General features: G+C 43.3%; 1 protein-coding gene across 5 annotated transcripts; it reads left to right on the forward strand.

Moving 5' to 3' along the window:
- The first annotated feature begins 15 nt into the window (after window positions 1-15).
- On the forward strand, window positions 16-27,752 carry LOC306836974 (uncharacterized protein). Of its 5 annotated transcripts, none has more exons than XM_079364383.1 (14): window positions 16-74; window positions 5,688-5,841; window positions 10,970-12,929; window positions 14,656-15,024; window positions 15,476-15,515; window positions 16,400-16,545; window positions 21,948-21,980; window positions 22,312-22,398; window positions 22,555-22,755; window positions 24,044-24,223; window positions 24,809-25,021; window positions 26,027-26,146; window positions 26,313-26,453; window positions 27,228-27,752. In XM_079364383.1, the coding sequence occupies exons 3-14, from the start codon at window positions 11,046-11,048 to the stop codon at window positions 27,297-27,299; spliced, it is 3,486 nt and encodes a 1,161-aa protein (XP_079220509.1). In that variant the 5' UTR covers window positions 16-74; window positions 5,688-5,841; window positions 10,970-11,045; the 3' UTR covers window positions 27,300-27,752. The 5 variants fall into 5 exon arrangements, with proteins under 5 accessions (XP_079220509.1, XP_079220508.1, XP_079220510.1 ...); XM_079364382.1 differs by lacking the exon at window positions 16-74 and adding an exon at window positions 5,350-5,362 and having other exon boundaries at window positions 5,626-5,841; XM_079364384.1 differs by lacking the exon at window positions 16-74 and having other exon boundaries at window positions 5,448-5,841; window positions 14,680-15,024.

Raw genomic sequence — 27,752 nt, forward strand, 5'->3', positions numbered from 1 at the left:
AGTTTGTGAGTCTGGAAGGCAGAGCAGGGAGGAGGAGAAAGAGAAGAAGTCTGAGAGGGAGGAGGAGAAAGAAGGTAAGTGATGAGATGGTGGGGGACTTGTGAGGGAGCAGAGGAGGAAGGGGGGAGGGAAAGGTAAGGGAACTAAGGGGGGGGGGGGGGGCGGCTGGTGAGAAAACAAAGTAGGGGAAGTGGGGAAGGGAAATTATGTAACTGTGCAAATTGGAGAAGAAAAAGAGGAACTGAAAAATATGAAGTCACCTTTCAAAGAAAGAAACTATGTCAAGTTGATTTATTCACTTTTTCAGCATCAAAATTGTGAATAGAGGCTGATTTATTACTTTGAAGGTCTCAGTGTGCAGGAGTTGGCAGTCTGTTTTCCACTGACAGTCTGATTTATTGTCCTCTAAGCCAAGACACTGCAGGGTTAGGGGTTAATTGTCTTGCTCAAGGGTTCCCCAGTTATGACATTGGAAAAAGGTCAACACTATTCATCCCTTTTGGAGAGTGTTCCCTTCATTTGGAGTCATGGCAATGCTACGTATGTATTCTAAAGGTGCATCCAGACTTGGTCAATGCAAATAAGTCTTAGCTTTAAATCCTGTAGTGTGCAGCATCAGTTACATGCTCCATACATGTCCCAAAATAAACATTCAATAAATAGTTAATATCAAAACTGTCCCCATCAGAAAATAAGACTGTTTGACCAAGCTGTCCTGCATAAAGGTTTCTTCAAAGGCAGCAAAAAAAAATAGATAGATAGAAGATTTATTTTCTACATTTAGGAGATCTGATGGACAGGTCTTTGTAAAGTTAAGGTGTCCTTCTATACTTACAAAATAGCTCGCTTATAAAGCACTTATAAAGCACTTTGAGTAGCCAGAATTAAAGCACGTTTCTAGTCTTCTGACCACTCAAAGCACTTTTACACTTCAGGTCACACCTACACATTCACTCACATTTAGGTCTGTGAGCATCTGCAGAACTCTGAAACAGAGTAAGACAGAATAGTTTTTCAATGTGTAGAAAGTTCATTTTCTTTTAAATTGGAGGCAAAAGAGACTTCCTGTTCAAAAATCACACAGCCAACACAACGCCTGCAGATGTGCACGGAGCACTAAACCCAAACAGCACCTGTCCAACAGTCCTCCTCTAAGAGGGCGTTTGCTCTTTTTGTTAGCAGTCACAGGTGTTGCATGTTCACTAACTTATAGCAGAGTCTATCAATGTATGGTGCATGTTTTATTTGATCCCTTCTGTTATCATTGGGCTCAGCTGTTTAAGAAGAGACAATTCAAAAATGACCCGATCACAAACCTGCAGAGTCCAAACATTTTCAAACCTGTTTGAGGTGGTTTCAGGCGTCAACCACTTGCAGGAAGTTTTTTTTTTTTAGGCAATTCAGTTTTAATCCCACATGTGCAACTCCTAAAAGTCTCTAAACGATATTCTCATGCTGTTTCTGCAAATTTTAAATGAGGGAAAATATACATTTTATTTTCAGCCCCGAAAACCTCTTTACCATCACTGCAGAGAGAATCAGACTTCCAAAAAGTTAAGGAGAAAAGTATGTCACATGCAGGATTTTTGGAGACTTTGTTGTCATTTTTGTTCAATGGAGTTCTCTCATCCACATTTGTGATCCATCTGCCAGACCTGCCTACTCCGCCCTCTGTCTTTTTATCCCTTTCTGCTGTTGTTAATGGTCAATCCTATAGCCTTTGGTTATCATCATTTTAATAAGGTGTCATGAGATCTTTCAGACCAGATGTGGAGGTGAATCCTCTCCTGGTTCTGCCAGAAAGCCTGACCATGTTTCTTCTCCAGGAAACAATGAAGCTCTGAGTCACATCCAGCTGATTTTTGAGATTTGATTTCATTTTCAAGTCGATGCTGATTGTTTGATGGAGAACAATGAACAGAAAGAAGACTCTCTCCAAGGATAATATTTATGTTTTTAATGATCTCTATCACTCATCTGGTTTTCTGTCTTGCTGCAAACAACATGACAGAGCTTCAAAATCAATTGAAGAGTGCCAGAATAAACAGCTGCAGTGCAAGCTGAAACTATTATTGCATCAAGATAGATTAATAGATTGCAGAAGGCATTTCTATTTAACTGGAAAGCATTTCATTGTAGTTATGTGCCATTAAATGGCACATTCAGCATGCTTTAGTCATGAATACATGAAGACAATAAAAATGTTTTTTTTTTCTTCAAATGCTCACATGCATGCTTTAGTCAATGTTCAATAGAATGAATACTTTTGTAATCTCTGTTTTGCACCTCTTCATCTCTTTCAGCTCAGGTGAATGTGACAAACAGGCAGAGAGCGAGTCAAGGATCCAGAGCTCTGAGAACTGACCTGATGCTCAGATGTGTTTTCCAATTTTGTTTTCTCGTGATCTTGAATCTTTGTTTTGATGAAGATTTTCCCGAGATCTTCAGAAATCACTTTGACAACGCATTGAAGTGTCAGGAACCTTTTTTCTCAAAAACTGTGAAATGCAGTCCAGACATCACTTAAAAGAGTCACTTTAAAAATAAATCACTAGAGGATCAAAAAGATATGGAAGGGATTCAAAGAAGCGAGACAAATAGATGAAAATTGATTTTCAGAAGGTGCAAAACATCTAAAAAGAGACAAAACATCTGACATCAAACTAACAAACTGAACACAGTTTAATTATACATATTTCAGATTTGCAAAAGTGTTTTTTCTGGAGGGTCAGCATGTCAGAGACCTGTCCTACATACTGTGTTTGTGCACCATCTGCTGGAGCACAAGTAACAATTTATTAAAAGCATTATGTGAGTAATTCAACAGCTACACACCATGTCAGTCAGTTTTTAAAACACATTCATTTGTGAGCTCTTAAATGCTTTTATTTATGAAGACGAGAGACTTTATGAGCTTTAAACATCACCTGCCCTTTTGTACCAACATCACAACAAAGGTAAAGTGTGCGTTGAAGAATGCATTACTGGGCGTGCTTTCACAGAGGTCGAGCACATAGACAAAGGGGATTCACTTACTGTAGAGAAGCATGAGGGAAATACAAAGAAAATCAAAGACAATGGCTTGAGTTGTAGATGCTAAATACAAAAACAGTAAAAATTAATGTAATCACTGAAATACTGAAATACAAAGAGAAATGTAGTTGAAAATGTATAAAATGAGGTTCGGGGTTCGATGCCCAGCTCCTGTCACAACATGTCTGATGTGTGCTTGAGCAAGGCACTAAAGCCCAAATTAGACTCATGCTGCTTCATTGGTGGCCTTTTCATGGATTAGCTACTTTACATAGCAATCTTTACCAGTGTTTGAATGTGTAGGTTTGACCTGCGGCGTAAAAGCACTTTGAGAATGCACTCAAGTCCATTTACCGTTTGCATGGTACTTCTAAGGGATCAATAAAGGGGATCTTATTATTTTGTTTTACGCAGCCTGACAGTCTCAGGAACATGAAATGGCAGTGTGCATTTTGAGGCCATGGCTTTCTGCATGATCGGAAACAACTCTTTAAAGGGCCATTATAAAACATTAATGTGCATTAATTCCAGTAATGGGTGCGGTCTAACCTTACAGCATGCTATGCAGCTAACTACAGAGCATGTATACTCACATTCATGAATGCAAAGAGGGAGGCAACAAATTATTGATGTTTCTGGAAATAGAGCAGCAGTGAATTTGACTCAGAGCACGATATATAGGCTGTTTGACACGAGTTAAGGCCTGCAGCAGAGTGATATTGTTACCTCAGATTCACTCTGATGACCTGATTCTGCAAACTGCTCTCTTTATTTTGGAGCGTTTCAATTGGCTCTGTGGACTTTAAACTATGTACCCCCTGCACGCCTCCACTTTCACCCAAAAGTTCACAGCCACTATTTTAGAGATCTGTAGAGGCCTGTGTGGGATTAAAAAAAAAAAAAAACCTAAAAAAAAACGCGGCTGCAATAAAAGAATGGATGCCATGGATACCACTCTACACCATCACCATCCTCCGTCACATATTGTTGTCACGGTAACGGCTGCTTCGTTGGAGGGGCGCACGTGACTTAGGTGAGAATGCGTTACCAGGGCTCAGTAATGTGCAGAAACAGGCCCTGTTGATCTACTCCAGCAGGCCTTTAATGACACAACAATGTGGCCGGATTATGGTGCCAGGAGCCCCGCAATCCCCCCCTCACACCCACTCAAGTCTGTACATTGTGTATCAGCTATGGATAGTTACTGTATCTCATAGAATACATGTCAGCCAAAAACAAAGATTTAGACAGAGGGTTTTTGTTTTACTACAAAACAAATAAGAGGCTCTTTTCCCAAAATATACCTTTTAATATTTTAAGTCTGGTCTCAGTAAAGTTACCATGATGATTTGATTACTAGGAAATCATTTCGGATAAGAGGTATCCAGAGCACAAGCGTAATACAATAAATATCTGGACAAATCAAGGAAATGGAGGACTTTAAGGTATGCTTGTCTATATCAGATTTGTGAACGAGACCTCTAACAGCTTGATAAATATCCCGAATGTAAAACTCTGTTTTGTCTCCCAAAAGTTGACTCTTAAACAGCCAAACAAAAAAGTTCACTGAATGATTTTAAGTTGTTTTATCTTCATTAGTTTGATCTCGTTTCAGTGATGGGTTGTGGGTTGCTTAATCACAGTGAGTTAATATAGGCTACTTCAAAATAGTCATTTTAATTACATAGATCATTTCTTTAGGAGGTTCACATGGAGCTTTAACCCATTCAACCACCTCAAATTGCACACAACATACAATCTTGAGACTTTCTTGATGTCAGGAAAATAAAATAATAATAATAATAATCTTTCTTATTGTAAATAACGCATATCCTTCATTAAAGAAAAAAAACAGACACGTTATCAATAATGTTTTCTCTGTGTGCCAATCCAGAATTCACTAATCAGATCTTTTTTTGAACCAACAGAGTTACTACTGTAAAAAAAATGTATAGGCTTGTGATATTTCTCAAGTGGACACTCGATGAACTGCATAATTTTTCCTTCCTTTTGGCTTCCTTTTTTTTTATATAGCATTACTGTTCCGGAAGTCTGTTTTTCCTCAGGGTTAGGAAGACACTTTGTTATTTAGTTCACAGTGTTCCTGTGTTAAATAGCCAAATGTTGTCAGCATACAAAGCTATGTTAAAAAGATTCTCCAAAACTGCAAACAGAAGTGAAAACAATGACTGGGCTCCAATAAACGTTTGAGGGATGACACCCTCCTATCCGGCTCTATGATACAACATGAGCATCTTGATTAACTCAACCAGAGAGCTCCACCTGCAGATAACAGCGACACCCCCGACAGACCGTGGGAACAGAGGAGGTCGGTGCTGCAGCAGGCGGGCATCTCTCTCTCTCTCTCCTCTCTCTCTCTCTCTCCCTCTCTCCCTCTCTCTCTCTCTCCCTCTCTCTCTCTCCCTCTCTCTCTCTCCCTCTCTCTCTCTCTCTCTCTCTCTCTCTCTCTCTCTCTCTCTCTCTCTCTCTCTCTCTCTCTCTCTTTGCAGGCAGTTGATGGAGTGGGAGGGATGAGGGGTTTACTCATGGCCGTAAAGCACCGCTTGTGTGTCTGCTCTGCACCACCACCAGCATCAGCACTGTTTGTAAAGGCGCTTTGTGCATCGCTAATCCGCTCTGATGTCACGGTGCAGGAGGAGGGGCTGAGCTCTCCGCTTTAATCCGACCAAGTTGTCTGGAGGGACAACACGGAATCAAACCGAGCCAACTGCCAAGCGGAGCGAGGAGGCACGGGAACGATGAGTACTGCAGCAGCCGGACCCGGGCCTCTCCTCCACTGACATGCAGGTAACAGTGTGATATAGGGAATATCCTGTCCGGCAGCCGGTCAGGGGACTCCGGGTTTTGTGTGGGGCAGGAAGGGGGGGTAGGAATTTGTTCGGTTTGTTTTCGTTTATGGCGGATCCGACACCTGCGGAGATTGAATGTAGACCGTGAGGAGGGTCAAAGGAAGGCGTTTAGACAGGTGACAGTCTGCTACACTTGGTTTAAATAGCTGTCAGCCTCGTTTTGCATCCAGACACGGATTGCGTGCACCCTCTCTAGAATAACGCCGTTATCATGTAGATGGATTGCATCCGGTTCTTCAGTGTATCCCAACAGACAGGATGCAGGACACGTAATAATGGGCAACAATCCCAAAAGGAAAGCTTTTGCCCTTTTAACATAAAAACCATTGAAGGCTATTGGAGGAGATTTAAGAAGCATTAAGCCTTTTTTAAAAATAAAATAAAAAGCACTTGCCAGTTTGGCACTTGTTCATGGCTTAATCGTCTCCCTCTGGAGCAATGGCGTAGTCTTCATGTAAACATAATGTAAGTAATACGACCACTGATAAATCCCAACATGCACCATATGTTTGAAAGCGTCTGGGTGTGTTTGTGTGTGTGTGTGTGTGTGTGTGTGTGTGTGTGTGTGTGTGTGTGTGTGTGTGTGTGTGTGTGTGTGTGAGTGAGAGAGAGAGAGATAGAGAGAGAGGGAGCGAGAGAGAGAGGGAGAGAGTAAATGTGTAAGAGGCAGAGGAGGAGAGAGATGTAAGTGGATGAATCATTAAACCAAGAATAGAAAGATGAGGAGATCCCTCTAAAGTGGGGACAGTCATTATTATTTTATTCTGATCTAAACAAAATTTATTATTATTATTATTATTATTATTATTAATAAAATGCCCTTTAAAATGAACCAGAGCCAATAGTGCATTTTATGCATTTCTTTAGAGACAGGACAGTGGAGGAAACACAGGTTGGATTTTACCCTCTCGGAGGACTATAGCCTGTGTGTACATGGAGCATGCACACTTAGCAACTCACGCTTCAATGTTCTTGATGTGTTTTGAAAGGATTATTAAATGGGCCGGGATGGACTCATCAACCAATAAACTTTACAAAGGTGTCATAGTGACTGTGCCATGTTGGGGCCTTGTTTTGACAGCACTGAGACCCAGGGTGGTGTTTGTATGCAAGATAAGAGGAGCAGCTACTGTACATGATGCATTGGCTTGTTAATGCCACAGATGTACCTTCACCTGCTCACCTGCATCGTCCAGGACACAGAGGTTCAGTCTATCACCCTCGTCATTGTAATTTCTTTCTCTTAAATATATCAAGCTAAAAATAAAACAAGCAGGCCCACGATTAGTTTTAAATCCTTCCATACTGGATGTTTGGCATGTTGTGTTTGACTGCAGGACTCAGGTGCAGTTTATTTTAATTTCACAAATGTCATCACTCGAAGAGACAAGTAATAAGAGGAAGTCCACAGTTTATTCATTTGGCAATGTGACCTGTGGCTGATTTAAATGTTAGGAGTAAAAGGTCATTTTATTCTTGCAACTGAAAAATGTTTATGAGAATCTACACATGTGTACACTACTTCCTGAAACATGGGGTCTTTGAGATATATAGAAACACTTCCTGTATACAGGAGAGTAAATATTGGCCCAAAGATTTGAATGAAGATTAAAAAAAAGATCAGTTTCTATGTGAGTTTGAATCAATAAGGCTGAACAAAAGTTAGAGGACATGTCTTCTTCTTCTTCAAAAAAAAAAAAGGATATTTATCAGGCTCACTAAAGGAACTAAAAAGAAATTGTTACCTTCATGGGAAATGCTAATGGTCGTTTTTCACAGTTTCTGATAAATTAGAGGATAAATGAGTCATCTGCCTGATATGAAACAATTGATGAACACATTTATGGTGACAGTGGACAGTGATCATCGTTGCCTTATTTACTCAGCCATATTTTACTCACATTAAGGTTTCAAAGTTTGGTCAATAGACATAAGCAGTGAAAGTCCTTGCAGGTACAGTACAGCACACGTGTGGTTGTCCGTGTGTTTGTTTGTCAGTATCAGATAAGCGAGTTAATGGGCTAGTAAATCCCCCACCCCGCAGCTTTCACTGCAGCCTGACAGATGGACGTGCAGCGCCCGGCTCACGGCTCTGCAGGCCTGTGTGTTTTCTTTGCCGCGCTGCCAGGGCCATCTGTGACCCCGGGCCACCCTTCCTCTCTGACCCCCCCCTGCCCCACCCATCCCTCAGAGTCGCCCAAACCCGATGCCATCCAGTCCTAAACTCCTGGCAGAGAGACACATTAGCCACCCGGGGAGTCCGCCCTGACTCCTGTTGCATCCCTTTGTGCTCTCTCCCCGACAGTTGTGGTTCGTGCTCAGATTACAGGGATAATCGTTAACCCTCGCCCCCCTGTGACGGCTCTATGTCCTCCACTTCGATTTTAAAAGACTACTGTTTATATCAGTGCACATATAAGATGACAAACATGTCGGTAAACCTTCTGTTGCTGCTTAATCCTACATGAAAGGAGTTGATTCAAGACAAGCTGCAGTAATTGACGGTTAGGGCTTATCATACATTTACTTAAATTTAAAAAAAAATGCTCCTGATCAAAATGGATCAAATATATTTTACATAATCCTATAAATATCAGAGGAAGCTTTAACTGATGTTAAGAATGTATTAAGGGGGTTGCTGCAGCAGCTCAGTCTGTATAAGACTTGGTCCAGGAAGTGGAGGGTCGTCTTTCAAACAGACCAAGTCTAGAAATTAGCTGTTCAATTCTTAAATGCTGCTGAGGTGCCCTTGAGCAAGGCATCAACCCCTACCAGCTCAGGAGCACTAAATATGGGCGCCCCCCCACACACTCTAACATCTCTCTATGAGTGCAAGTGTGTGTATTTCAGCTATGTGTGTGAAGCATGTTCACCAACAGAGCACGTCAAATTTAATTTCCTCTCGTGGGATTAATACAGTTTGTCTTCATTTATCTTCTAATCATTTTAAGAAGGAAAAAAAAAACACTGTCCAAAAAGAGGAAAAAGCAAGTTGGAGTTGCATCTTCAGTTCTTACTCTGATAGAGAAACAGTGATCATTTTGAAGTAGCATTTACAGGGTGCATGTTTAACTCCAGGGTATATGTTAGGCTCAATGAGTTCAACGTTGTTGCACCATCAGAAAATCTTTCAGTGTCAAAAGTTCAGAACAGGCTTTCATGGCAGTAATGTAATCCTTTAGGGAAAATGTTCCTGGTCAAAGTACATCAACTCGTAAAAGTGTTTCCCAAAACTGTCTGATAACTTCACAGAGAGGACCACCAATGAAGGTAAGATCAGCTTTAACCATAAATACCTGTAAGCAACACTGTTTGCTTAGTAACAACAAGACTACCTTGACAACAAGGGTTATTTTGTGTTGCAGAACGCAGGAGGGGCCGCTGGGCCACAGCTGAGCCTTGGGAAATAGTTTTTTTTTTGTCATGTTGGATCAGAGCAGACCTGTTCAAAGACAAAACTGGGACTGACCGAGGCGACGGGCGACCAGCAACTCTCATGTTCTACTCTCACTGATTTTGTGAATGAGTGTGATGTAGAGGATCAAGGAATGGCTGTTAGCCATTACAGCTCCTGTAATGTTGTCTCACACGTCGGACACTAAAAGAAGCGCCTGTACTGGACAGAATTTAGTTGGGTTGGTGTCACCTGCTGGCTGAATTCATCTATGAGAGGGGAAGAAAACCTTCTTTATCCATCGGTTATTAATATCCCAAAATCCCTGTAAACAGATCACAGGTGCTAATAAACTGGATTTAATATTCAAGCAGACCATGTTGAAGATGTTGCTCCTCCTTTACGTTTTTCTCAAAGAATCTGTTGTGGAGGTAATGTTCTTTTGCAATCCTTTCTTTGCACATTACCAACAAAAAGACAAAGTATTGTCTTTCAAAAAAAATACAGGAAAGCTTTTAAAATAGTACAACGTAGAAATCTTGTTGTACAAACAGCAGTAATGTTCCAGTAAATATTCAGCAACCATTTATCTGAGATCGCAAGATGAGGAAGAAAACACAGATGTTTCTCACATACGCTCACACATTTATTGTTTGTTCGGACTTCATAGATAATGTATCATGTATGGATACAGCAGCCTGTTTAAATCATATGGAGAAGCAGGTATAATAAATATAGGCCTTTAAAGATAAGTAGGTGCCACTCTCTTCCTTTTATCTCTTCCTGAAGCAGCTACAAGGATTACATTTTCATCTCCTGTCTCAGCTCGTTGACCTCAGACACGCTGAAGGTCGCGATAAGAGCGAACTGATGGAAACCCCGATAGCCCTGTCATATAAAATAAATATCAAAACTGGGCCTCTCTCTCACACACAGAGGGCTTTAATTATTCAGATCGTAGCCTTATTCGTCTTCCTGCCAGGTCTTATCTGATACCAGAGATATCCTTCCCTGTCCTTCTGCCCTCCTCCTCCTCCTCCTCCTCCTCCTTTTTTCTCTTGCTATCCGTTGCCATCTGCCAGCTGCTGCTGGACGGATGAACGTGGTGCAGATTAAAGTGTACTCCACACCCAGATGAATCCTTTGGGATTTAGGGTCCTGCTATTGGTAGTATAGAGACAGGCAGTTCCTGGTGTAATTCTCAACATCACGCTTATATTTCCTGTGTGTGTGTGCGTCCACTTGTTTGTGAGTGTGTAAATGTGTGTGTGTGTGTGTGTGTGTGTGTGTGAATGTGCACAGTATCCGATCAAGATGCTATGACTTATTTAGGTTTGGTGGGGTGGAACTTTGAAACATTAATAATTTTCCTCAGAGGCAGCGCTGATATTGGAAAAAAAAAAGTGATTTCATTCATGCTCATTAATTATATACAGACATACACTAACTGCTCTGGAAACACACGAGACAAAAATCTGTTCTCCTCTGGTTCTGCTCTTTATACATCTGTGTTTGAGTAATATGACCATGTTTTTTTATTTTTTATTGTACAAAACATCTCTCCCAGAGAAATATACTCATTTAGCTTTTATTTGAAACGTCAGCACATTTGCCGTTGCAGTTTGCCTATTTTTAAAAACTCCTATTTATTTTCTGTGTCTGTCTCTCCCAGGTTGTGCCATGAGCTGAATTTTCTTGGAGCTAAGTGGAGCATGTTCTAAAGAATAAAGTTAGATCACGCCCCAGCCATGAGCCAGAAGTATCAGGGAGAGGCATCAGGGGAAGCAGGCGAGGAGCAGAGGGCCCCTCTGAGGAGCAGGCAGCCCAACGGATCGACAGCCGGGGATCCTCCTGTTCGCCGCTCCTGGAGGCCCTGCCAGATGCTCAACCAGGATGGGGAACCAAATCCCCATCATCACCATCACCACCACCCTCCTCACCACCACCACCACCACCACCCGCCCTCAGGCCGGGGACCTCCTCGGCATCGCCGGCGGCCTCCGTCCGGACAGGGGCAGAGCCAGGCTCAGAGTCCCACTTTGTTCCCTGAGTCAGCACCTTGCAGGCCGGATGGTGTCGAGAGCAGAGAGGATGAACCTCGTCCTGTCCAGCAGCCCCGCCCTGGTGTCGCCCGCTACCGCCGCCATGGCGACCCTAACCCTAGATTAAAAGGTCACAGGCAGAGGCAGCCCATCAGAGAGACACAGGATGCTTCACCTGTGGAGGAAAGGGAGGGTCCAAGAGAGGCGCTGCAACACATGTCAGATGATCCCGTGACGGACCAATCACAGGAAAGGGCATCCTCTCACCAGACTCCCATAGCTGTTGTAACTCCCACTCACCTCTCACCTGGTTGCACTGCCCAAAACAAGCAGCTTCACCACCAACACACTCCTCCTGCTGAGGCGGAGGAGGACCAGGAGATCCAGGAGGATAAGGTGGAGTGTGAGGAGGAGGAGGAGGAGGAAGGTAAGGAGAGGAGCAAAGAGCGAGAGCAAACAGAGGACGATGGAGACCACCTTTCCACCACAGCTCACCTGAGCTGTAGTCATGATGACGTGCAGGAGGATGCAGCAGAGGGCTGTGCAGAGAGGGTGGAGGAGGATCAGGAGGAGGAGATGGAGGATGTTGCGGAGGACATCGCAGCTCAGGGAAGTGAAATCACCGACCTCTGCTCCGACACTGAGAGCGCCGCCTCGCTCAGCATGGACGGACCCCTGCACAGCCCGCCGCCACTCCACTCACCGACTCCACCTTCCTCCCCTGACGTCCCACCTTTCCCCCAACTGGACCACTTCAGCGAGGACGCAAGCATGAGCCCACTGCCCGACAACGATCTCCTACCTGAGGATGATGACGAGGACTGCTCTGAGTCATGCTCGCTGTCACACTTCACGTCTGGCTCTGAATCTTATCCTAAAACCTATGCAGACTTTTACTCAGAGTCCCACCAAAAATCGTACCAAGAGCCAGTGTATGAGTCATACCTAGAGCCCATATCCCATCCCAACTCTTTTCCTGAGCCTCTGAAGACCTCCTACCCCGAGTCGCATAGAGAGCCTCGCAGGCAATCAGGTTGGAGGCCTGAGCCCAATGAAGCCCGACAGGAGTCTCGCCCAGAGCCCTTTACCAGCCATAGACAGGAGAATGTACAAAAAGGGGCTCCACCTTCCCCCACCAAGGCCTCTCATTATGCCCCAAGGCAGGGAAGAGACCGCCTTTCCCATCACTCCCCTCTGGACCGCTCTGTTGGCTGCAGGCTTCACCACTATGACGGACAGTCTGACGGCGAGGGCGATGGCGGTAATCATAGTCCGGTTCCAAAAAGTCGCCGGCAGGCGCAGAGATCAGGAGAAACCCTGGCCAAGAGCCCTTTGTCTGGGCAGAGCAGCTCAGGTGACACCCAGGAGGAGAGGCACGCTGTGGGTAACCATGGCGAGGAAGGTCCGAGGGGCTCAGGAGACGCCATCAGCCTGGCCATTAAAGACATTAAGGAGGCGATAGAGGAGGTGAAGATCAAGGCGGTCCGCTCGCCGTACACACCTGACCACCCTGTGGAGCCGATCTGGGTGATGAGGCAGGAGAGCAGCCCCACAGAGGAGCTTTACGCCCTGCAGACTACAGCTGGACATGTAAGTATGACTCCAACACATCTCTCTTCTAAAGGTGACCTCACGACGTGAGAAAAAAAACAAGATTTCAAACAATCAAGGTCAATCAGAACAGCTTTGATTCCTCTTTATCTGATGTTAGACTATAACTCTTTTTTTATTTTAATGACATTATTGTCATGCACGCACAGCAGGCTTACATAACAATAATAATGTTGCAGAAACAGACAGACAAAAGTGTCCTGCGTATAAACATTCACATTTAACAACCGTTCTATCCTGTCGTCATCAGTGCTCTAAAACTTGACTTCATTCAAGTCAACGAATGAAACTATTATTTATTCTTACCTTCTCCTAATTCACCTGGATGTTTCTAAATCTACCAACTCAAGAGCCAGATTTAACTACAGATGAGTACTACAACTATAGACTAAGACATGAGGGATTTCCTGAAATTAAAATCCATGATTTCCCCATACGATAGCATCATAAAGCTAAGTAAACAGGATAGATTAAAGCCTTTATCTAGCAGGTATGAAGTGCCTGTCTGAGAGAGAAGTAACTGCCTTGGAAAAAAAAACATTAGTATTTGAACGTTCACTAGCAGAGTCTTACTTTTCCTTTAAATGTCTAACACCTCCTCAATCAAAGTCTGCAGGATGAAGGGGATTTAGAATCCTCCGGTCTCTGGACCGGTGCGCTGTCACTGTGCTGTCAGGAGTTCCTGCAGTTATGATACGATGCACTTTATTGTCACCTCGGGGAAATTGACTCAAAGCGCTGACACATCAAACACTATGCAACAAGTCTGAAGCATTTTTTTTATCAACAGTTCAGTCAGGAACACTTTTATTGAAATATGGACTCACAGTTTTGCTTGGTGTTGAAGGATGCTCCCTTAGTGTACCACAGGTTTCCAGGGGGACCAGCTGAGAATGAGCTGTGGTTGGTGTGTGTGTGTGTGTGTGTGTGTGTGTGTGTGTGTGTGTGTGTGTGTGTGTGTGTGTGTGTGTGTGTGTGTGTGACTGAAAAAAACCCCCAGATATCAACAGCTGATTACAGCTGGGCCGTATGACTTCCATGTCTGACATGAACTATTGCAAAAATTTATTTCTGTCCTCCTGAAATATCTGAAGCACCCGTCCATGTACAAGTCCTCGACTTAGTTTGAGACTGACCAGAAGAAAAGGACACAAAACAACTCTGCAGCTGTCAAAACTTCTATTTTGGTGTCATTTATTGATATTTCTTGTTGCAATTTGTATTCATCTCTTTGAATATTTAACTGTTCATGAGTCACTGATGACCTGGTGGTAACATCACGCCCCATGTATGGTGACTGTAGTCCTTCAAGCTGGCGTCCTAGGTGCGAGTTCAACCCGTGGCTCCTTACCCGCGTGTCACTTCCTGCTCTACCCACCGTCCTGTCAAATAAAGGCAAAAGTCCCAAAATAACTCTTAAAAAAAAGAGAATGAACGGCTTATTTAAATCTGTTCTGATGAGTGACATTGCCCAAGGAGTTTGGACTGCCATGCTACGATGATTAGATTAGACTTTATTGCTTCTGGGAAGTAAGCAATCTAAGGATTTACATCCCTGCTCTCTTTTCATTTTGTTCTTGGACTGATGCCCAAACCTGTGAATCATTAATGGTGGGAGGAAGGTGTTGCTGTCGATGCATTGCACTTACAAAGAGGAAATTTAAAATAAATACTCTTCTATTTGTCTCTGTCTCTCTTCTGACAGTCTTCTCCTCACTCCCCCACGCAGTCAGCGTCTGAGTCTCCATCCCGCTACGCCTCAGTTCCAGCCCGGGAGCCGGCCAGTCCGCTCAGAGCTGACTCAGCTCGAGCACTCCCTCCTCAACATTATCACCAACAGCAGCCCCAACACAACCACCAACACCACCACCACCAGGGCCAGCATTCACAGCCGAGAGACAGCACCAGGCCAACGCAGACATACGCACAACCTCAGACGTACCCGCAGATGCAGCCTAATCAGCATCAGCAACGTCAACATCAGCACCTCCAACAGCGTCAGCAGCTTCCAGCTCAGCAGCCGCAACCGCAAGTGCAGCCGGTGACGCCTCCTCAGCCGCCATCTGTCCAGGATGTGAGAGTTCATGAATTAACATGCCTGACATATAGAACAGAATACGCCCTCATAATTGCAGATCCTGCCCAGGATTCATCACAATTTAAAGTTTTCTGAAGTGTCAAAGGAACCAGGAGGCATTTGTCTTTGCATCTCTGAGTAGGGCAAACAAGAACGTCCAACAGCTAAATTCAGCTTACTTTGAAAGATGCCAATTTGTCTCGAAGTAAACAAGCTAAAGGCTGAAAGCGGACTAAAAAAAGCTGGGCTCACTGGATCCTTTTCAGCGAGGATGATAAATCCTGGAGAGACAGGCGGGCATCTTTCACAAGGTGTTTATCTGCCAGCAGCTAAACGGCTGACAGCAGTAAAAGTCTCCCAGAATATCAATGAGTTAGGAGAGACCTGCAGTGTGTGAGTAGAAATAATAAGGACGCTCATGTAGTTTGTCTTCCTCTCACCTTCACAGATTCGCAGATCTCTTCCTCAGTTCCCAACATTTGTGGACGGTGAGTGTTTCTTGTGTTTTCTCATGTATTGTTCTTTCTTTTAAAACGTATTTTCCAACTTCCTTTTTCTTCTGTCCAATCGAAAATGGACACTTGTTTTTTTTGTTTTTTTTTCCATTTCTCCATTTCATGTTGTTGGCTGTGATTCAACATGAAAACGTGTCATCCAACACATTATTTGCACATGAGTCAAGTCATGTCATGAGTAAAGTTATTTATTTATAACACAACGTAACATAAGATATTAAAGAAAAAAAAAACCTTTCCCTGTCTAAACAACTCATTCATTAATACAATGCAATTCCGGTTACGTTCTGATAGCTGGAGAGTTGTCAGGTCACTTCCCTGAGTCCTGCTGAGCTGCCCTTGAGCAAGGCACCGAACCCCCAAATGCTCTGGTGCGCTCCCTGTGTAGCAGCCGGCCTGACTCTGACAGGTCTTGTTTGTGCATGTGTGTATTGTGTTTGGTCAGTAACAGACACCAGTGTTTCGCTCAGGGATGAATGAATTATGTTCTCCTGTATTTTGCTCGTGTTTGTCACTCAGTGTGCCTCCATTTAACCTTTTGGATGGAGACCTCAGGATAACAGCCATGCTTTGACAGTCAGATGAAGCTTAGGCAGCTTTAAGCTACCCTTAAGTTAATTAGTGGCTCTTCAGTGAACTTGCTCAAGCAGGTACTGTGTAAAACAGGGAGAACACAATCAGAATCGTGTTTTTACATTTATACATATAAGGAATTTGTCTTGGACATAAAAAAACAACAAACATGTTTTTAATCTCTCTCCACACTCCCATTGTCATCCATCATTTTCCTGTCCTCGCCTTTCAATGTTTGTATGCTGAAGTGTTAATGTGCTCATCGGTGTATTTTCTGCACGCAGTCCCAGGACCATGCGACCCTGAAGACCTCATTGACGGCATCATCTTCGCAGCCACCTACCTGGGCTGCACCCACCTGCTGTCAGAGAGGACGCCTACAAAGAGCGCCCGCATGCAGCAAGCTCAGGAGGCCATGAACAGAGTCCGGGTGAGAGCAAAATGCAGTTTATATGAATATGTTGTTATGGTGACAACATGGGCACAATAAGTGAGACTGTATGTAAGACTGTGAAAGTGTCTTAAACCGAAGTTCTCCCAGAAACTGATCCTCCTTCTTAGTTACTTTAATACCTAAAAACACCTAATGACTTTATTCAATCACAAATTCAAAGTAACTCACCTTGTAACTACTGGTCCAAATTAGAGTAAAATACATGACAGATAAGGGTTTGTTTCAGGGCGTGGCAACTTGTGATTGACAGGTAGCTATGACATTGACCTGCCAATCAGAGCAGAGGAAACTATCCACGTCAACGAAATCACCCACAGATGGTTTGTGGTCAGTTATATGCTAATTACAGTTTTTAGTCTCAGCTGTAGATGTCTTCTCTTATTCAATCATCAATACATGTATTATTTGTTTATGATTAGTAACTAATGTAATCTCACAGAAAAAGAAGGTTCAGACTTTACTCTGTGTTTACAAAGACCCGACAATAATCCACCATGAGCGCAGCACGTGACAATGTTCAGCAACGAAACAGATTCAAGGAAAACTTCCTTTTGACAGACAGAATCCTGGAACAGATCCTCCTGTTGAACAATCTGCTGTGACAAACAACAACAACCACCGCTCATACAGACCTGAGGCACAGTGCCAATAATAAGATTAAAAGGATGTGTGACATAAGGAGAGATAGTAATTATAACCCCCCCCCACACACACACACACACACACCCACACACACACACACACACACACCCACACACACACACACATTCAGTATATTGAAACACACTCAGTCACTCTGTTTGCTAACAAATCCCTATAGTTTAAGAATGTATCTCAAACAGTACAGCTTCAGTGTTTGACATCAAAGTGATAAAAGTAAAAAAGAGGAAACAATGATGAGTGCTGCTGTGACCTGAAACTTCATGGTTTGTAGTGTCTGGTGTAGATTCCTTTTCAGGGTTGTGTTTACCTCGAAATCTTTTTAAAAAAACATATCATGCGTCGCCAGCAGTGAAAAAAGTGTCCATTGTTTTTGTTCATCTTTGCAGAGCACCCCCCCCCCCGCGCGCTTTAACACCCCCTTTTGGGGTCCCGCGCCCTACTTTAGGAATCCCTGCATTAAACAGTGATAGTCAAACTAGCTCTGATATTAATAGTTGAAGCAGTGGAAGTGAGGCAGGACAGCAGCAGTGAGGGAGCTAGGACGGGAGCGCAGTATGACAGGTTCCTCAGAGCGCTTTGACGGATGAATATTTATGATGTCTTGGGATAGAAAAAATAATTCTCAATTTTTTTATCCGAAGAAAATAACATTTTCTCGTGCCAGCCTAAAAAAAAACCCCTCAAGAAAATCTATCACGCTGAATTTTGGGAAACGTGCCTGAAAAGATGATTAGCCATAAAGAAACATGCCAACACCATTACACAAAGTATGAACCTCACACAGCTTCAGTGAAGGGTTTGTCAAACCTTAAACAGAAATATACCATCCGAGCTTCCTGAAGTGAACATTTTGTGTTGACCAAGGATCCTGAAGCTCAAACCAGCAGCTCGTTTTGGAGCTACCTCTTATGCACACTCTGACATTTCAGTGATGTAACTAAGGTTCACTTCATATTTGGGTCTTGTAAAGTTAAAAGCAGTCAACACAGTGAGCGAGCGAAGAGTCTCCGGGTTTCTGCACAATGCATCATCCACAGATCACTGCTCCTGATCCACCGTCAAACTAGCTCCACTGGATGTTATATAAACTCTTCATCAAGGCTCGGGGAGCGCTGGAGACTGGAGACTCGGCTTTCTGCTCCAGTCGCTGTGCATGATGTCCAATACAGGTCACGCAAAGGAAAAACACAGATTAAACAAAGCAGAGGAGTGGATATAAACAGTTTCATGTAGGCTGCTTTCACTGTTCACATGAGAAGACATCTCCACTTGATGGTAGGTGGTGTCAGGGACTGAGTGGGAAAGATAGCGTTCAAACACAGTACCGGAGCAGCACGAGGTTACCGTTTCAGAGCGATGAGGGAAGAGTGTCCTCGGCGGGAAAAGGGCGGGAGTTGAGCCAAATTCGTGCTTTCTGGGCGGCTGACTGACAGTTTAAGGACACCGCCTCGGTTAAGGTCTGAGGAAACGACTATGAGGGAGGGGGTTAGAGACTCTGTAATAAGTCATTCTCTGTCTGGCGGGAGTCTGAGCTGGCGTCTCACTTGCCGGGACGCAATGGTCTGACTCATGCTGGTGGAGGATACAGACTAGTGATCTAACAGCAGCAGCGGTATCAGGCTCGGTAAAGTGAAGCTTCAGTAAAGATTCTATCTGCATTTTGTCCAATAGGGGGCGACACTAATAAATGCAGGGATAAGTCGGAAACCAAAGAACTTAGTGTTTGATAGATTTGTTACCTCTGTAAAGATATGATATGATATCTTATTTTGCACATGCACCACCATTGTTCTCAGACTCACTGAGGAATGAGCCGTGTGATTGGACAGATCTCTTGTTTTAAATCCTTTTTTCCTGCCAATAATTTGCGTGACACTTACCTTTCATTCTTATTGCACCACTTTCCACGTCATTGTTACTTAATGAACCCCTCCCTCATCTCCAGCTCCTCCCTCGTGATCAAAACTGTTTCCTTCTGAATTCAAACTACAAAGATATTTATGACCAAAACAGTAAACCCATGAGCGTCATCTTTTCATCGTATCGGAGCTCTCAGTAGATTTACATGGGATAATTAATAATATATTAATAATATAATATCAAAAGCAGTTACCTGAAACAAAGGAGACATCATCTACCACTAGTTATATATATATATATATATGTACATAAACACACATTTGTGTATGTATGTTTGTTTCACATAGTATTAGATGATGATTAATGACAAACAGCACGGAGCAGCTGACATCAGACACGTTTCTCACAGACTCAAACAGCTCTGCAGCTCAAGCAGATGTTCAATAAAAAAAAAGTGAAATGAAACATTTCAAATGAAAAAAGCCTCTCTAAATAAAACAACATAAAGTAAAAGACTGTTTGTCGGGATGTTCGCCTTTAGTATCAGAAGGGGGATCAACGTGAGCTTACCTCAGAGAGTGACCCGAGCAGACTACGAAACTCCTTAATGAGGTCCCCTCACATCTGGCTGATCCCAGATTCATTTCATGAGATCAGGGTCAGAATCCATCCGGAGGGATTTGATTAAGCAGCAGATTTATTTTCTTCTTCTTTTTTTCCCAGACAAATAAAATATTCAATTGTTGCATCTTGCACGTCTGTATTTAAGAACTAAGAGAAAAAAGTAACTCCCAGAGTGGTGAATAAATTTTTCCTCAGGTCTCAGATTATTCTCTTTAAGTTTATTTAAGTGATAGCAACAACAACCTTAAAAATAACAACATGATAGAGAGTGTGTAAACTCATTCATGAGCTAAACATATACTTGTTAAACATAAATACAATACATGGACAATTCAGGTTTGATAATGAAACAAAAACCTAAATGAGAACATGTGATGTACAAATAGTGCAGAAAGAAGCTAATGCAGGCATAAAGAATAAATGTAATGTATTGTACCTCGAGCTAAAGGGAAAAGATGAAAAAAGCAGGATGTCGGTGTGTAAGAATAACCTTTCTAATGGAGGGCAGCCTGAGGTCCACGGGCAGGACTGTCCACAATGGCATCAAAAGACGGTTATTGTTCAGGATGTCTGCTAAAAATAAACAGAGATGAAACCCCGGAGGTGACAGAGTGATGTATGAACGGTGACGTCCAGCACAGGTCACGAGTCAGACCGCGGCTCAGGATGCTGATGTGACGGCAGCCTGCGGAGGCGGTCAGCGCCGAGGCAGAAACAGAAACAATGACGTGTCAAAGAGAACAGCAGTGTTTACAGATTAACATTCTCTGACATGAGCGGTATTATGTATCAGCTGTTAGACGGTACAGATCATCAGCCGTCACAAAAACGGCAACAAAAAAATCCTAAATGGGCATCTGTGCAATCAAATGCAGAACTAAATCTAGATATACGACCCTCGAGTGAAACGATACCTGCACACGGGTTTTATCACAGAGTTCGGCCCATCCATCCCTTCCTTGTATCTGCAATGTCAGGAGGGAATCTTTACACAGATCATTTATGAATCCTTTGAAGGAAATTACAGCGACACAGAGGCTGCAATCACATCCAAGACACGACGTCAACTCAGCACAAATAACATTCAGCGACAAGTAAACAAGACATGCAAATACTAAAATCTGTTTGTTTTATTAACAGACTAGAGTTGACCGGTTATGATCAAATACACAGTGAATCCACTTGGACTTGAAGATGAAGCGAGTAGAGTTGAAGGTCAAATCACTAACTCTCTGTTATTTAAAGCTCCCGCTGGAGAACATTTGGTTCGTGTTTATTTTGTCGACCCCTGTGGACAAAGAAGCTCTTTTTGTTTTCTTGAATTTGTCCTGTGTATGTTGTTGTTGTTGTTGTTTTTTTCTCTCAACAACCAATGTCACACTACTTTCATTAACAGTCAGTTCGATCAGTCATTCACGTTCGGTTGGGACTTTAAAGAGTGTAAAGGTAAAGTCCATCAGAGTGGTGCCTCTTTGTGAAATGAACTATCTTTGTATTGTTAACAGTACAAACACCTGCGTGCAGAACGCATCCTCATCAAACGGACAGAATGATTGTGTCGTGCAGATTTATAGCTGCTACTGATTGATATGTTGATTGTTTACTCTGTGAGATATGAATTAAACGTTATTTAGTTCTGTCCTAAAAGATGAAGTCTAAACTCCTCAATCATGAGAACATGGCTCACACACAGTACAGACCTCCTCTGATCTATTTCACAGCGATGATCCTTTTTCATTTTCACAGATTAAATCCACTGTAATCACATCAGCAGGTTCGGATTTTAACCTCTAAACAGTTGAGAGAGCAAACTGCCAGACAACACCAGCAGACATTTGGGATCGTGAAACCCGGAGCTGTAACGAGGCGTCGGCTGCAGACGCACGGGGCCGCTCGTCTTTTCTTCGGGGGTCGTCTGTGTCACATTGATTAAGAGGAACTTTTGATATTGTTTGTTGGGAAGGCCTCTGGCAGCCTGCTCTGTCAGATGTGATAGACAGTAACATCACTTCCTCCCATACACACAGATACGCACAAAGTCACACAGATACACACACTCATGCAGATACACACACACACACACTTTTGAGGTCCTTTTTCTCCTTTAATTTAGCATTTGGATCACAGACGGTGAATGAGGCGATTGGGTTTTCTTGATTTGAATTCTTCTGAGTTTTTTGTCTGTGTGTGTGTGTGTGTGTGTGTGTGTGTGTATTTTTTGATCGCTGCAGGCGGCTCAGAAGCAGGCGAAGAACAGAAAGAAGGTACACTTGTTTGTTTTTGTTTGTTGTGTTATCGTCTTGTGCTGTGCAAGTTGCATAAAAGATCAATAAGGTGCTCGGACCTTATATTCACAAAAGTCATCCACTCAAACATGTACAGATTGCTGATGAATACGTAAGATGCTTAAGTGTGTTTGTCTTCATACAAACAAACTTTTATGCAAAAAAAAAAACACACCCTCTGTCTTGTTATGCTTTGTTGTTTTCCTGACTCACTTGACTCTCCGTTCCTTTGCCTCCCTCTGTCATGACTTTGTAAACTGCATTGCACATCGCTGTTTTTAACCTTCCTCTTCCTTGTCTCCTCTTGCAGAGTCCTGACGGGGAAGCTCCATCCACAGCCGAGGTCGACCTGTTCATGTCCACACAGAGGATCAAAGTCCTCAACGCAGACACTCAGGTATGAGCACGCTCTCTCTCCTTCAGTCTTTTAGACTTCAGGGGACGATCCTCTTGTGCGGAGAGATCTGATCGAAAAGCGTAGCGGGACATTATCGTTTAGTGTTGAGCCATCCAAAAGGGTTTGAAGTTGTTCTGGTCGTGTTTGGATCAACAGGAGTCTTTAATGGACCTTCCCCTGAGGACGATCTCCTACATAGCAGACATCGGAAACATGGTGGTGCTGATGGCTCGGGGGAAGATGGTTCGGTCCCGGAGTGCGCAGGAAAACCTGGACCACGCTGCTGAGCAGACCACCATGAGCCACGACGACAGACGGCTGTACCGGATGATCTGCCACGTCTTTGAGTCAGAGGATGTAAGTTAGCGTTCGAAACATGTTCAATGAGTATTTATAATGACGTGGAGGGTGGGAGGGACAGAAAACACTCTGGGTGTGTGTTATTTCGAGCAATGCTCTGATGTTTGTGTGGGTGAAGGACAAGTTTAACCTCGGCGGTTTAATTACACGACTTGTTACATCTGAAACTTTTGTCCCTTAAAGCTCGGTTCAGTCAGACGACTCACGATTGCTGAACATAGTTTGAGTTATCCGTGCTCGCTCCTTATCGATTCATTTTAAATGCAGACATTGAGGAGTGATGACCCCAGTTGGAGCCTGCAGGTGGATCCGAGGCAGTGACGGAGCAGAGGGAGAGACCGGAGCAGCTAAAATAGACCGTGTCTCCTGTCAGTGTAAAATCTGTTTGCCTGAACCTCGCCTCATTCATGGCAATGACAAGTTCTGTTTTAGCAAACAGGGTCTAAATTTTGTCACTGGGTTGCAGAAAACGTATTTTTGGTCATACTCGGCCTGAGTCAGTGCTGCTATTCGAAAGGCAACATTTAGCACCTGCACCTGTAAAATAATCGAGAAAACACATCCAAACCAAAAAGTGTGTGAGCGCTGAGTCAAGATAAAAAGTCACAGAAAGTCTGTAATATTGGAGCTCTGCAGTGTGCGAGCCATCGTCCTCTTTGTTGTCAGTCAAGTTTAGCAACTGGACATCACAAAAGCTAAAAAATAAATAGAAATAAACACGAGTTTTGACAGCTCAGACATTCTAATAAAACGCTGTAAAAGTGCCTTTGGAACACAAAAATGAATGAATGAAGGTGAGAAACCAAGGCGCTCTTCTGAGAACACAACAACAACTTCTACAAATTGTCTGTTTCATTTTGGACAAAGTTCAAAACACAGACTTCTTCAGGGGTTTGTGTCGCGACCTGATAGTTGTTACCCAGCTTTTGGATGACCTACGTTTTAAACTCTTCCGTGATGAAAGAGGCTTTTTACTTTATCAGAAGAGGGCCTTTGTTTTTTTTCTTTTTTCCTTTTTGAAACTAGCTGATTTGGAAATAATATGTTTAGAGGCTTTGGTGTTGATTCAGGAGTTGGGTATGAGTAAGGAATGCATCACGACAGTCGGGCTCCTTCAAAGACTTTCAGTACAATTAATCCACGACAGATTCTTTAAGTGGGATTAAATCAAGCCATTTGAACACCCTGTGTTCAGTTTGTCTCAGAACACAGAATCCCCACAGGGTTCATCAAACTCTCTCTCTCTCTCTCTCTCTCTCTCTCTCTCTCTCTCTCTCTCTCTCAGGCTCAGCTGATCGCTCAGTCCATTGGTCAGTCTTTCAGCGTCGCCTACCAGGAGTTCCTCAGGGCCAATGGCATCGACCCCGAGGACCTGAGCCAGAGGGAGTACAGCGACCTGCTCAACACTCAGGACATGTACAACGACGACCTCATCCACTTCTCCAAGTCAGAGAACTGCAGAGATGTGAGTTAGCCAGCAGGTGGCAGCACAGGAACAGGAATTTTAAACCTTGACCTCTAAACTCAGTATATGATATCTTAATTCAAAAAAGATCGACATGTGCTGCACAAACTGCCCTTCAGTAAATGTAAAGGATAACACAGCCCTTCAGGTCATTTCATGACATTTGACGAAACACAAATGAACCAGCGTCTTTAATTTTCTGCTCAGTCTGCTCTGTTAGTTTGCCCTTCAGTGGATTCAACGAACAGCTGTTTTTTTTTCAGCGTCACAGCTGTGGGACAGACAAAAATGTCACCCAAGTATGAAGGTGATTTTGAGGCGCTAAACCTGCACTGACCTCAGACTCTCCTCTCTCCTCTACGGCTCGAAATGCCGACTGTCATCTCCCATTTCTCAGGATTGTGCATCTGGCTGTAAAAAGCTCAAAATGAGCCCGACCTTATTCTCCATGTTACTTCGCAAAAAGTCCACAATCCATTTATCGATCGTGCAAGAGGAGGGTTGCTTCAAACATTTTCAAAAGGAGGATATTTGAGTAGTGGAGAAAGGCGTTGCTGAAATAAAGTCTGACGTTGTTCCTCGCAGGTTTACATCGAGAAGCAGAAAGGAGAGATCCTGGGCGTGGTCATCGTAGAGTCCGGGTGGGGCTCCATTCTTCCCACAGTCATCATCGCCAGCATGATGCACGCCGGCCCAGCCGAGAAATCCGGTCGGCTCAACATCGGAGATCAGATCATGACCATCAATGGGACGAGTCTGGTGGGTTTACCGCTCAACACCTGCCAGAGCATCATCAAGGTACGCATGCAGCGTTTAGACTCACATCCACTCACGAGTGAGAGGCTCAGCGTTTACAAACTCTACCAAATCAAATATATCAAACCATATCCAAAAAGCTTGGAGGAGTAGGGAGGCTGTGGCTCAGTGGGTAGAGTTGTTGTTTCTCAAACTGGAAGGTCGAGGGTTCGATCCCCAGCTCCTGCGAGCAACATGTCCGATGTGTCCTTGGGCAAGGCACTTTACCCCGAATTCCCCCCATGCTGCATCAGGGTGTATGCGGGTCGGTTCTCCTGGGGTCGACCGCTTGGTGCGCTAATTGCCCCATGAAAAAAAAAAAAGTCTTTCAGGTTTATAAAAAACCTGAGTTTGAAGAGAGGAAATATTCAGAGGATGACTAAAGGGCTGCCATGTTTTATGTAAAATGTTTTTACAGTCAAACCCACACATCAAATGATCCAGAGAAACATATTCACGTTTGGCCTGATGCCCATGTGTGTCTGCAGTTTAAAAAGAAGCATTTTGTAGACTTTCCTCTGACGTTTGTTGGTGATCAAACTGTAGACATAACGGGTAGAATGAAAACATATATAACACCAGTAAAGAATTATATCTCGTATTGTATGTGATCCCTTTACAAATAAAATAAAGTGTTCAGCCCTAACAAAGCCTGACAACGACCCAGGATCATTGTCCACTCACAGCAGGTTTCTCCTCACTCACCTGAGCTCACGGCAAACTTTCTGTCCTTAAAGTCAGAACGTGCTCTGCTGCCAGGTTCCCATCCAAACTTTCTTAAAGCTTGGAGTTTAGGTCAAATCCCGCCTGTTTGTTTCCGTAGCAACATCGCTTATCAACAGAATCTTCTGCTGTACTTTTCTTAAGTCCTGAAGTTTTCTTCAAGTTATTTTGGGTCTTTTGTTGACAGGACAGTGGACAGAGATAGAAACGAGGATATGAACTCTGTCGATGCATCAGAAGGCTGGTGGGATGTGTTTTGTCATTTCTGTACTTGTCTCCTCTCAGGGTCTGAAGTCTCAGTCCAGGATCAAGATGAACATCGTCAGGTGTCCTCCTGTCACCATGGTGCTGATCCGCCGGCCGGACCTCAGATACCAGCTCGGCTTCAGCGTCCAGAACGGCATCGTGAGTATCAGGACTGATCACACGGACACAGGATCCTTCTGCAGTGTATAGAAAGGCTTGTTATTGTCTGTTCTTCGGCAGCAGCACGTGGTGAAGCGATCGTACAGATAATTCATATTTTCAGATGGTACACGGTTATAGCATGTTGAACTGTGTCCGTGTGCAGATCTGCAGCCTGATGAGGGGCGGCATCGCTGAGAGAGGAGGCGTCCGTGTGGGTCACAGGATCATCGAGATCAACGGTCAGAGTGTGGTGGCGACGCCTCACGAGAAGATCGTTCAGATTCTCTCGAACGCCATGGGAGAGGTAGGACGAGCTCTGAAGTATTCAAAAACACTTTCCTTCATGTAGTTTCACTCCAAGATGTGACCTGCCTGATCTTAGAGATATTACAAAGGTGAAAAAGAAAAACAGCTTGATTTCCTGCAAGTGCACAAAGTCTGACAGATTTAACAGAGAGTACATTAAACCCATTACACCATGCAGAAATCACTGCTCTCCCTCATTTACAATGTTGACAAGTGTTTAATCACATAATAAAAAAAACGAAACAAACGATACAAATATAAATCAATCAAGACATTTACAATGAGAAATAAAGCGGCAGAGAAATCAAGCGAGGGAGTCGCTTCAGTCTGTAGAGTTCTGTTTAGTATGAGCTCGAGGGACTCACTCATGTATTTATATGTAGGTACATCTATTTATTTGTTTTTTATGAGGGACAGCACATGAGTGTTAGAACAGTTTTCTATCCGTACTACATTCAGTTTATCTTACAAACGCATTCATCACCATTTAACTTCGAAAAAAAATAAATCTGTATTTGTACTTCAAAAAGAAGAAGAGAGAGGTGTTTAAAGTATCACCTACTGACCTCTCCTCTCAAGCTTCACTTTGAGTAAAGACTTTGATTATGTTGTGGTTGCACTTGAACACTTTGATACTTTGATAGCTGTATTGGTCTTGATTTAGAAGTGTAACAATTGCAAAATGTACCATCCTCTCCACACATCTTGTCTTTTTTTTTTTTTTGGTGTTCCTGCCTTTTAATTAGCATCATTTGTTTTCTTTCCGCTCCAGATCCACATGAAGACGATGCCTGCAGCCATGTACCGTCTGCTGACAGCCCAGGAGCAACCCGTCTACATCTGAACACAGCCCGTCTCACTCTTTTTCACCACATGACTCAGTCTATCTTTGCTTCCCTCCATCCATCCTTTTGTTACTTTCAGTTCCCTCAGCCCCCTCTCTGGATCCTGTTTGATATCACTTGACTTGCCTTAATCTGTACAGTAAACTGTCCTGTAAACATGTCCATCCACAGTGTGACAGACGGCAGGTTATCTCACTAGGCCGAGTGTTCATGTGACGTGTGTTATTTTTGACCAAAGACAAATCGTGGATTTTATTGTGCATATTTAGATGGCAAAAAGAGTAAATATTATCTTTGGTTAAATAGCTGTAATATCTGAATGTACTCTAATTTGTTGGACCTATAAAAAGTCAGGGGCCGCTCAGATGATGAAACAACTTTGAAGTTACAATGTGGTCATGAAAAGGAGAATGCATGTACAAATCTGCTGAATAAACTCGGTGTTCAGTCAA

This window comes from Symphodus melops (assembly GCF_947650265.1).
Source record: "Symphodus melops genome assembly, chromosome: 16".
Taxonomy (NCBI): Eukaryota; Metazoa; Chordata; class Actinopteri; order Labriformes; family Labridae; genus Symphodus; species Symphodus melops.

What these genes read in the sequence shown, in the direction of transcription:
- LOC306836974 (XM_079364383.1), top strand. Translation starts at nt 11,046, where the DNA reads ATGAGCCAGAAGTATCAGGGAGAGGCATCAGGGGAAGCAGGCGAGGAG. An exon ending in AGGCCATGAACAGAGTCCGG is followed by an intron (nt 16,546 to 21,947) that starts GTGAGAGCAAAA and finishes TGATCGCTGCAG; the next exon opens with GCGGCTCAGAAGCAGGCGAA. An exon ending in TCAGCGTCCAGAACGGCATC is followed by an intron (nt 26,147 to 26,312) that starts GTGAGTATCAGG and finishes GTCCGTGTGCAG; the next exon opens with ATCTGCAGCCTGATGAGGGG.